This window comes from Colobus angolensis, unplaced genomic scaffold, assembly GCF_000951035.1.
Source record: "Colobus angolensis palliatus isolate OR3802 unplaced genomic scaffold, Cang.pa_1.0 Scaffold81, whole genome shotgun sequence".
Taxonomy (NCBI): Eukaryota; Metazoa; Chordata; class Mammalia; order Primates; family Cercopithecidae; genus Colobus; species Colobus angolensis.
Window position 1 is genome coordinate 1,825,928 of NW_012121932.1, and position 10,298 is coordinate 1,836,225.

General features: G+C 40.1%; 1 protein-coding gene across 2 annotated transcripts in view; it reads left to right on the top strand.

Moving 5' to 3' along the window:
- CENPF (centromere protein F, 350/400kDa) overlaps positions 1-10,298 on the top strand; it is a 58,770-nt gene that overhangs the window by 23,432 nt on the left and 25,040 nt on the right. For both annotated transcript variants that reach the window (XM_011929414.1, XM_011929415.1), the window contains exons 9-11: positions 1,129-1,257; positions 3,071-3,193; positions 8,472-8,607. In XM_011929414.1, the coding sequence (XP_011784804.1) occupies positions 1,129-1,257; positions 3,071-3,193; positions 8,472-8,607 (388 nt within the window). The remainder of the gene's footprint in view (positions 1-1,128; positions 1,258-3,070; positions 3,194-8,471; positions 8,608-10,298) is intronic.

Sequence of the window (10,298 nt, forward strand, 5' to 3'; positions counted from 1 at the left end):
CACATTTCTTCTTTTGGACATTTTCTCTGCTGTGAAGGAAATTGTATTACATTTTCCAGTAGGTTGAAGGAAATTGTATTACGTTTTCCAGTAGGTTAAAAAAAATTTTTTTCTTTCACTCTATTTCCTTTGTAACTCCAGTTTTTTTTTTTTTTTTTTTTTTTAAGATGGAGTCTCGCTCTGTTACCCAGGCTGGAGTGGAGTGCAGCGGCACAATCTTGGCTCCCTGCAACCTCTGCCTCCCGGGTTCCAGCAATTTTCCTGCCTCAGCCTCCTGAGGAGCTGGGAGTACAGGCACACACCACCACACCTGGCTAATTTTTGTATTTTTAGTAGAGACGGGGTTTCACCATGTTGGCCAGGCTGGTCTCAAACTACTGACCTCAGGTGATCCACCCACCTCGGCCTCCCAAAGTGTTGGGATTACAGGTGTGAGCCACTGCGCCCAGGCAACTCTAGTTGTTTTTAAACCTGTGGGTTGGCAAATAAATTAGGAGGGTATTTGATGTAGTGGGGAAAGCGGTTGGCAGGAGTGAGGGTGGAAGGTGCCCTTCCATAAGTATCTGCCAGTTTGGTTCTTTCAGGTGATTTAGCCTGAAAGTGCCATATGGATTAAGAGTCTATAGATTTTAAATAAGAGTGCCTGGAAATGTTAGCTACTATCCTTCTGTGGTTACTAAAGATAATAGGTAGCATGTACTTCCTGTCCTTCTAAATTTGAGCCCATTTAAAGTGGTATACACTTTTTCGTGTTTTAAACGCCGTTTTTGAGTATGTTTGGTTTCTTAGTTGAGCTTTGACTGTTGTAGCTCAGTTCTGCTCTCTTGCCCCTGATCCTTCAAAGTAGAGGTAATTAATTTAAGACTGAAGATGAGGTGGAAACAGGCTAGTTTCCACGTGGTCAGCTGATAAGAGTTCTTCCCCTTTACCTCAGAGACCTGGATTGGATGCCTGGGCCCAGCATGGAGCACTGAGGCTGATTATTTTCATTGTTAAGTGGAAAGTTGGCTCAGCTCCCTGCTGTCTTCTGTGCTCTCTGTGCAGTTGCCCGTTAGGATGCTCATGCCTCACCCTGGAGTCTCCTTACAGAACCATCATTGGGCTGATGCACCTGCCCTTTTTTTTCAGGAGCTCTCCCGTCAACAGCGTTCTTTCCAAACACTGGACCAAGAGTGCATCCAGGTGAAGGCTAGACTCACCCAGGAGTTACAGCAAGCCAAGAATATGCACAACGTCCTGCAGGCTGAACTGGATAAAGTAGGAACTGTGTCTCTCTCTCTCCTCAGTCTTCCCCTCTTATTCCTTGTACCTGTTACTTCTCTACCATGACTGACATATGATACTTTCAATGAAAAAGCGCTCCACCTTCACTTTACCTATCAAAGTGGAGAATGTACAGAACCATTCTGGCTCTAGGTTTCCTCATCTAGAGAAACAGTGGGGTTGAGTTAGGATTTCAGATCCAGAAGTCTGTGGAGGTCTCTGATATTCTGTTGGTGCTTGGATCTGTGACCAGGTGGGAGCTATGCCAAGTAATTTATGCCCCCAAGTACTTAAAGCACTGAAAATTATAATCACTTACTTATTTAAGACTCACTCCCAAAATGGTCTCATCCAGTTTTGTGACTTTATATATCATCTATGTGATGATGACTCTGCCCAGCCTGGATGTCTATTCTGGACTTCAGATATGTGGGTGTGTGCTTGACAGTCTACTCACATGTCTAAAGGCACTTCACAGAATTGAACTCTAGGTATTTCTTTTCCAAAACTGCTCCTCCCTTAGTCTTCCTCACCCTGCTAACTTGCGCTTCCATTCTCCATATTGCTGGGACCAAATGTCCCAGTCATGGGACGAAACCTCCATGTCACCTTCTATTCTTCTTTTTCTCTTACACCTGAAACTGCTGACTCTACTGATGGATACTTACATTATCAACATTTTCTTGTGCCCTGTGGCACTGTTTGTAATATCACGGGGCAGGTATCTTTGTGTATGTGTGCTGATGTCTCTCTCTGTAGGGCAGATCTCTGCATGTGAAATCGATAGCCTAAAGAACATATGCATCCCAATATTTGTGTGTGGTTTTTTTGTCGTTTGTTTGTTTTTTTGAGACAGAATCTCCCTCTGTCACCCAGGCTGGAGTGCAGTGGCATGATCTCAGCTCACTGCAACCTCATCCTCCCGGGTTTGAGTGATTCTCCTGCCTCAGCTTCCCGAGTGACTAGGATTACAGGCGCCTGCCACCATGCCTGGCTGATTTTTGTATTTTTAGTAGAGACGAGGTTTCAGCAGGTTGGCCAGGCTGGTCGCAAACTTCTAACCTCAGGTGATCTGCCCACCTCAACCTCCCAAAGCGCTAGGGTTATAGGCGTGAGCTGCCCTGCCTGGCCAGCATCCTAACATTTGATAGTTACTGCCAAATTGCCCACCATAAAAGCTGTAGCAGTTACTCTCCTACCAGGTACAAAAGAGGACCTGTTTCCTCTCATCCTTGCTGATTGGAGATAGTCTTGGTTTTTAAAATTTTTGCCAATTGAGGAGTGAAAAATATTGTTGTATCATTTTTTAAATTCACACTTCCTTGATCACCATCGAAGCTATCTCTTTCAGTAGCCATTTGTATTTTTTGTATAGTTTTCTGTTTCTACCCATTGCCCTTTTGTTCAATCATAGGGGCGCTTTGTATGTTGTATTACAGATATATCTTTTATTCTGTTATATATATTGAAAGTGTGTTCTCTTAGTCTGTTTCTTATCTCAACTTTTTTTCCTTTTGGTTATTTATTACCACCTAGCTGTTTTATTTTTTGTGGTTAAATCTTTTTCCTTTGTAGTCTCCTTGCCACACCCAGCCTCTTTCATCTCTTCTATGCTGCCACTGAATGACGTTGCAGGTTCACACTATGGTATTTTAAGATATATTTAGCTGTGACGTATATTGTATCTCAACCAAAATAGATAGCATCCGTTTTTATATTCCATGACCGTTTTATTCTTTAAGAATATATGATTAATGAAAAAGTAAAGAACATAAAAATGAAACTTGTCCTCTTTTTCTTTTTGTAGGTCACAGCAGTAAAGCAACAGCTAGAAAAAAATTTGGAAGAGTTTAAGCAGAAGTTGTGTAGAGCTGAACAGGCATCCCAGGCGAGTCAGATCAAGGAGGATGAGCTGAGGAGAAGCGTGGAGGTAAGGGAGGAAGATGCTGAGTTTTCTCCACTTATTTATAGGACCAAGTACAAGGGGAAAAGAAAATTCCTATTCTATTTATCAGTAGCTTATCATGACTATGTGCCTTTTTCTTTTCTATTTGCCGGAAGTAAGTATTACAGAATGTTCTGTATGTAACTCATGACAGACTATGATTGCTTATTTTTCTACTCTCTATTCTGTATATAATTACTAATATGAATCTAGCAGTTATAGCATATCTCGCAATATGCATCTACAACATGACTTGTATTAAGAATATGTACTCCTTCCTTAAAGATTGTTTTAGACCCCCTGGGAGGTGGAAAGATGGAAGAAAGGAAGGAAGGGATTTTTTTAAATGGAAAGAAACAAAGTTGTGGATGGGATGTATCATCTAAATCCCTTTTCTAAGTGTTGGCATTTATGTCTTTCAATATTAAAAACACGTGGAAAGTCATAGATTTAAATAAACAAAAGCAGTGACAGATAAAGAGTTTCTAGATTAAAAATTCTTACAAAAACATCAAGTAATTGTCAATTATATGACTCTGGCTTCAAAAGTGGATACTGACCTTAATGTTCAGCCGGTGCACGTCCTGGTTGACGGTGTCTTTGGAGACTTTGTTTCGTCCACAAAGTGGTGGATGAGGGTTCCGGAATGGCATGGATATCCTGATGGGATTTTATGCATACATACTTCAATTTGGCTTCTCTCTGAATTTATTTGGTGGCCTGGAGTTTATTTTAAAGGGCTTAATTAAGAGCCATTCAGTGACAGTTAATAGACTGAAACAATTTGAAAAGAGCCGTGAGTCAACATTGTAATTTTAAGAAGAGGAACAACAAAAGAATTGTAGAAATTTCTTCTCCATCAAACCCTACAGGAAAGAATGTTTTTCTGTTTATTCTTTAAATGTTCTATGATCACTTTTTAGGCTGTAAAGATTAAACAAACTTTCTCTGTAAAGAACAGTTATTTGTTCAGTTGAGGAAAGTCTAACTGTATTTATCCCCACTGCTTTGCAGAGTGTATCACGATGGTAAAATCAGAACATCTGTCGGTAGCAGACAGGCGATTGTTAAATCAGCTAACCCCAAAGGGGCAGTACTGCTGGAGACAGGGGGCCACAGCTTCAGCCACCAAAGTGGAAGAAAACCTCAAATCAGATGATGGTTTCATCAGCAAACGTTTTCAAATGGAAGTGTTTGTTTCAGCAAAACAAATGTTTGCCTTTTGGCCAGTGGGGACCAACCAACAGATGCTTCTGCTAACATTTCCACAGGCAGACTGGCATCGAACTCTTCCCTCTGTGAGCTTCCCTTTCAGCCAGGAACTCTCCCGCGACTCCACTGGCTGCCTGGTGGAAACATTTTGTAAAAGCAATCATCTGGTTAAGAGAGTCCAAACACTTTTAAAACTGCTTGCTTGGCCAAGTCGCAGTAGTGGGCTGGACATTGTTTTGCAGGTGTTTCTGAAGACTCGTTCATCCCCACAAGGTCTGCTCCGTGAGCTGTAGCACTGTCGTCAGTTAACCCTAGCTTGTACCGAGGTGCATGCATCATGTTTCACTGGCATTTCATTGATGTCTGTGTCAAATGAGGACATCGATGTGAAAGTGCCTAGCACAGGGCCTGGGGCTGAAGTTAGTATTTGTCTTCATTTATGGTTATGTTTATGTCTGTGTCATCTTTTGAGGGTGATAGCAAGATTTCAAAGAGTTTGGCTGGCTCTTGTGTTTTGCATTGGGATTGGGACCAGATAAGTGATGAACCCAGTTAGAGTGGTGGTGTAACTTAGTGGGAAAATGGTTGTGGCTTTAGAGTGAGTGAGATCTGAAATTGCATTGCTTTTCTGCCACCTACCGCGATGTGACCTTGAGACAGTGGCTTACCTTTTCTCAGTCTGACTTTGCTCATCTGCACATAGGGACAAATCATTCTCCTCCCTTTTCAAGGCTGTATTCTTGGTTAAGTTAAATGTTGTATGTAAAGTGCTTAGCCCAGTGCCCAGCACGTAAGTGCTCGGTCAGTTATTGCAGTCCACCACCTGCTCATTGCTTTGGTCTTCACCACTGCCATGAACTTTTGACGTTAGCATTGTTTGCTGTCACCTACAGGCACAGAAAGTGTGATCAGTGGAGAGTGCACTTGATTTTTCTCATATTAAAATTTTGCCTGTTCTATTATTGTGTCACTCTGGGTATCTTTCTGTGTCTAATTATAAGTAAGCACTAACAAATTTAGGACGCTTATAGGTTTTGGATGCCGAAATAATGTGACAGTTGTACTGAAATTTTCCTTGTCCATGTTTAGTAAACATGCTGCTCACAATGAGAAATTATCAGTACTGGAAATGTGATTTAATGGCCCAATCAAGGGTAAAGTTAACATTTAGCATCAAAGTGAATGGAGGGTTTAGATAAGCTGCTCATCCAGTATCCAGTGCCAATGCCATAGCATTGGGGTTAGGCAATAAAATACCATCGTTTGACAGTCAAGATGAGGGAACACTTGCCTAGGGACCTTTCCAAGCATAGGGATCTGTATTACACTAGGTCCTCTAAGGAGCTGGCTCTGGCAAGCAAGAGAGATGAGAAGGAAAGGGAAAAACACGTTCTTTGCATCCATCCCTTATCCAAGTATATAGGCTTCACCCAGCAGGGGACATATTAAGCTATATTCATGGATGGGATCATGAAATGCCACACAGTAGCTGAAATTTGTTTTGTCTGGCCCTAGGAAATGATGCTTCCCTTGCTGCTGCTAAAGCAAAGTTGATCTGGGTGGAATTGCTTGCTAAGCTCTAATGCTGGCTTGTGGTTATAGGGATTTTTGTTGTGTTTTTCCAGCATAGTACCCAATTTTGCAAATCATGTGAGGATGCAAGAGATGCCTAGGAAAATGTATCTTTGTATGCTTAACTCATTGTTGATAATGAGATACCCAATCAAGTCTTAAGTGGCTGTAGCCCCGTGGAAAACTAATTGCTGATGGATGGCAGCTTGCACATCCATTTTCAGATGTTCATTTTCTAAATTCTGGCCTTTTAAAATTCTTGGGTTAGTCATAGCCATAGCATTATAAGCCTGCTGGGTCCCAGGATTGGCTGAACATTTCTTCGTTAGAAACAAATATTTACGGAGCTAATGCCAGAATAGAGAAAGTCATGTTAATCTTTCCATTGAGCTTACTGTTCATTTAAATGTCTCCAGTTATGGACAGACATGGATCGAGACCAACAAACACGTAAACATAAAATTCCCCCTGTTTCCCTGGTGCCCTCTCTCTCTTCTTTTTTCCTTCCTTCCTATTGGGATGCACCCTGTTTTGCACAGTGGCTTTCCAGCTCTCTTGTCAAGCCTCCAGATGCAGGTGTCATTTGATTTGATAATTTTTTTTTTTTTTTTTAGAGTAAGAAAATATTTTTTCATTTGCAAAATAAAAATGCTAAGTCAACCCAGGTAGTTACATTCTAGTTCCTCTTCTATGTTGACCTCATTCAGCTGATCTTAGCATTGATTACAGAAATCTGGCTACTGTTAAATTTTGGGAAGAAATACTACTAATAATGCTACATTGCCTCTGTCGAAGTGCTTTAAGCTGTTTGTCCTTTCACACCTGTGATCTCATTTGAGGGGTGATTATTCTGAGTCTGAAGAACAAACCAGTCATTATGGGTTCCGTAGTTTAATGATGCTAATTTAAATCAATAACATTGTTTCACCTTAATGATTGTGCTTTGCAAAATTTAACACTGACTAGTGTGAATGTTAACCTATCAATCTTGAGCTCGGTTGGAGCTGCCCTTTAGTTCTGATTGACATCTTAATTCGATAGAGTGTGAGTTTAGCGGCACGGAAGCGGGATCAGGACACGGTAGATGGGAGTATAATAACTACAACAGGTTCTGTCTTATTTTAATGATGAAATGAACGCATATACATGAACAGAGCAGCTGCCAGCAAGTTTTCAAGTACTTTCTACTAGCCAGATTCTCCCTCTTCTTGAATTTGGCTTTGCTACATCGGTACCCATCTGCTGGTAGTAACCAGACTGATAATTGAAGGCAGCCTTCCAACACAGTATTGCCACGGCCATCTGTTTTCTAACAGTGCAGTAGGGTTTTGGAAGATGGGTCTTAATTGTTTCTTTAAGATTCAGAATTTTTCCTCTACTTCATAAAGGGGTAATTTTGGTAGTTTTGAAATGCAGTTTAGAAAAAAGTTAGCTTTATGTGATTTTTTTCCCCCCTTAAGGCTGTGAGGTGCTTGGTTCTCTCAGTTTGTAATGATGTATGCCAATTCCCTGTGGTTCAAAGGATGGCATACAGTATAGGTTGAGATACTTGTTTGTTATGTGAGTCTTATGCGGTTAATAAGCAATAGAGTTTTTCTTTGGCACATAAACATTGCTTGCTTTTAAGATTCAGAACATGTAGGCCTCCCTAGATAGTAGAATGGAACTACATATGTACCTATACTACTTCATTGCATGTTGTTGCATGGATAGCTCTTCAATCAGTTGCCCAAAGAGCCTGTTTTCACTGTGAAAGATCAGAAGCTAGAATTAATTCTTCCTCTGTGTTCTAGCCCTCTGATTTTCCAGAGCACACTCAATGTCTCTTTAGTATTTAGCGCATCCTATTGTGTATTAAATGATTAGTATCACATCTTCCCCCACTGGAGGATGTCTGCCCCAAGGGCAGAGACTCTGTCTTATTTGTATTTGCATTTTTCATGATGCACATTCCAGCATCTTGAACATTGTCGGTTTTCTTGGTAAGCATTTATTGAAGGTAATTTTTCCCACAAAATTATTCCTGTAACAGCAAACCTTAAGTTGGTTTTGCAATGAAAAGTAAACATTTGTGCTTTGATTTTTTTTTTTTTTTTGATTTATTAGCAAGTTAAATGTTTGCAAAGTATATTTGGCCATTCAGGTGTGATAGGAACTTGGAAGTTTTGTCTTGAGGATCTTATAGATAGGATTTTCCCTTTGAGCTTACTCTTTAATGGGCATATGAACAATGAGAAAGTTCAATGAAACTTCTTGAAAGAAATAATTATCTTCAGATTTGGGTTTGACGCTGTTGTCTTCTTTTCATAACATTGTTTAAGTAGGAATGTCTAACTTCATTAGGTACTCAAGCGGGGAAAATGTGGTTCTTTCCCTAGTGAGATACACAAACAGTTCTGCTAGGGACCTTTATTAAGGCAGAAGTCAAAACTTACTTGAGCATTCGTTTTGGCTATAACCAATTAAATGTGTGTTTTAGGAAATGAAGAAGGAAAACAACCTCCTTAAGAGTCAGTCTGAGCAAAAGACCAGAGAAGTCTGCCACCTGGAGGCAGAACTCAAGAACGTCAAACAGTGTTTAAATCAGAGCCAGAATTTTGCAGAAGAAATGAAAGGTAAGTAAACTTAGTGTTTTAGAGTTAACTTTCTAAGCTATTATTCCCGCAAGACAGGATGGATGGCATTAACACATTAGAGAAACTCTTTGGATTTTTTTCCATATATTCCCTTAAAAAGATGTGTGCAGTTGATGTGGAAGAGTTTTCCCTCTTCCATTTTTTAGTTTTCAGAGTGAGAGGGGGACTTTTTTTAATTGAAACATATTGAGTCCCAAATGCCTGATGCTCAGCACTTTGAAACCAGAAGGGTAAATATTTTCCACACAAAGCTAAACTTTCAGTGCTGTCTTTTACCCCCGAGTGCTATTCTCTGTGTCTCAAGTGTGCTTGTTAGTTATATCCAGACAGCTCATCTCCTGACTCATTAACATTTCCCTTATAATGGAAAAACCCTATATGAAATGATGTTTTCCAAACTCCTAATGACCATTGTTTTTTGATGACTTAGTTGACTGAATGATTTTATTTCCTTATTTTAAAGCCAAAGAATTCTGCTCTACACATGAAATGAATCCACTCTTGGTTTCATATTTGTATGTTTGTGCCGGATGTCTTCTCCATACCCTTATTTTCTCACCTGGGGTGTTTGCACGTCTAGGATTTCTTTGAACTCTGTCCTGTGGAATGTGTGTTACACTTCTCTGTGACTGTTTTCTTTTTAAAACCCCAATCTCCCCAAGACAGCTTTCAGTTTTTCCACAGCAGCAGGTAGAAATGTCAGTCTTCAGCTTTCTTGAAGGGAAACTGTAAGAAAAGGAACAGTTGGGGCATTTTTCAATGTTGATCACCCAGGTGATTGTTTGAGATGCTGACAGCAAAGTGGGTTGCAGCCCTTGTGGTGCTGTCTACCAAAGCCCTCAACTGTCAGTAGGTAGATTGAGATTGGCAGGTTAGAAGTACTTACTGCTTTCCACTTGATATGATGTCTGAGATTGTAATACATGTTACCTTTATCATCTACTGTGGAGGTTCTCAGCTTTCAATCTCTCTCAACATACTTGAGCAACATGAAGCCTTCTCTTCACTATTTAATGAAAACATTGTGGTTATTCCCAACCAGGAGTGGCCAGTATGTATAGATGAGTCATTGGGCAGAAAACAGGGTGGTAACGGAGTTCGAAGAAACTTCCAGATTCTTCATAATATGTCACATTCATAATCACTGCCACCCTTACTATGAGGGGTTGGGATGGGGGTGATAATGTTCCTCAAGAATATTCACATATAGGCCTTGAGAATTACTGATATATGGCATCGTTTACTCTTCTCTACTTAAGTCTAATCCTATGGATGTTTTGGCTAAAATGGTGGAGTACTTAATTTACTTTTCTGGGACATCAGAATTACTCTACAATAAAGTGGGATGTTCCCATTTCAGTGCTGTTCTTGTCCCAGTTTTCTCTCTTGGAATAAATATTTGAAAAGATGGTAAAAATACCCACATATATAAACACATACAAAGAAAAGATACAGTGCTTAGGAAAATCATCCCTTGGTATTTTATTTAATAACACTTCCTTAAGCTGTTAGAAAGATGAACAAACGTGTTACTCTCCTTAAGATGACCGTTTTTCCCATTTTTTTTTTATAAGATAATTAACAAGTGGTCCACTTTCTAGAAAGTACCCAGGCAATAATGCCAGTTTTTCCAAGGCTTGAGTAATTGTTAGTTTGTTTGGATTTTTTAG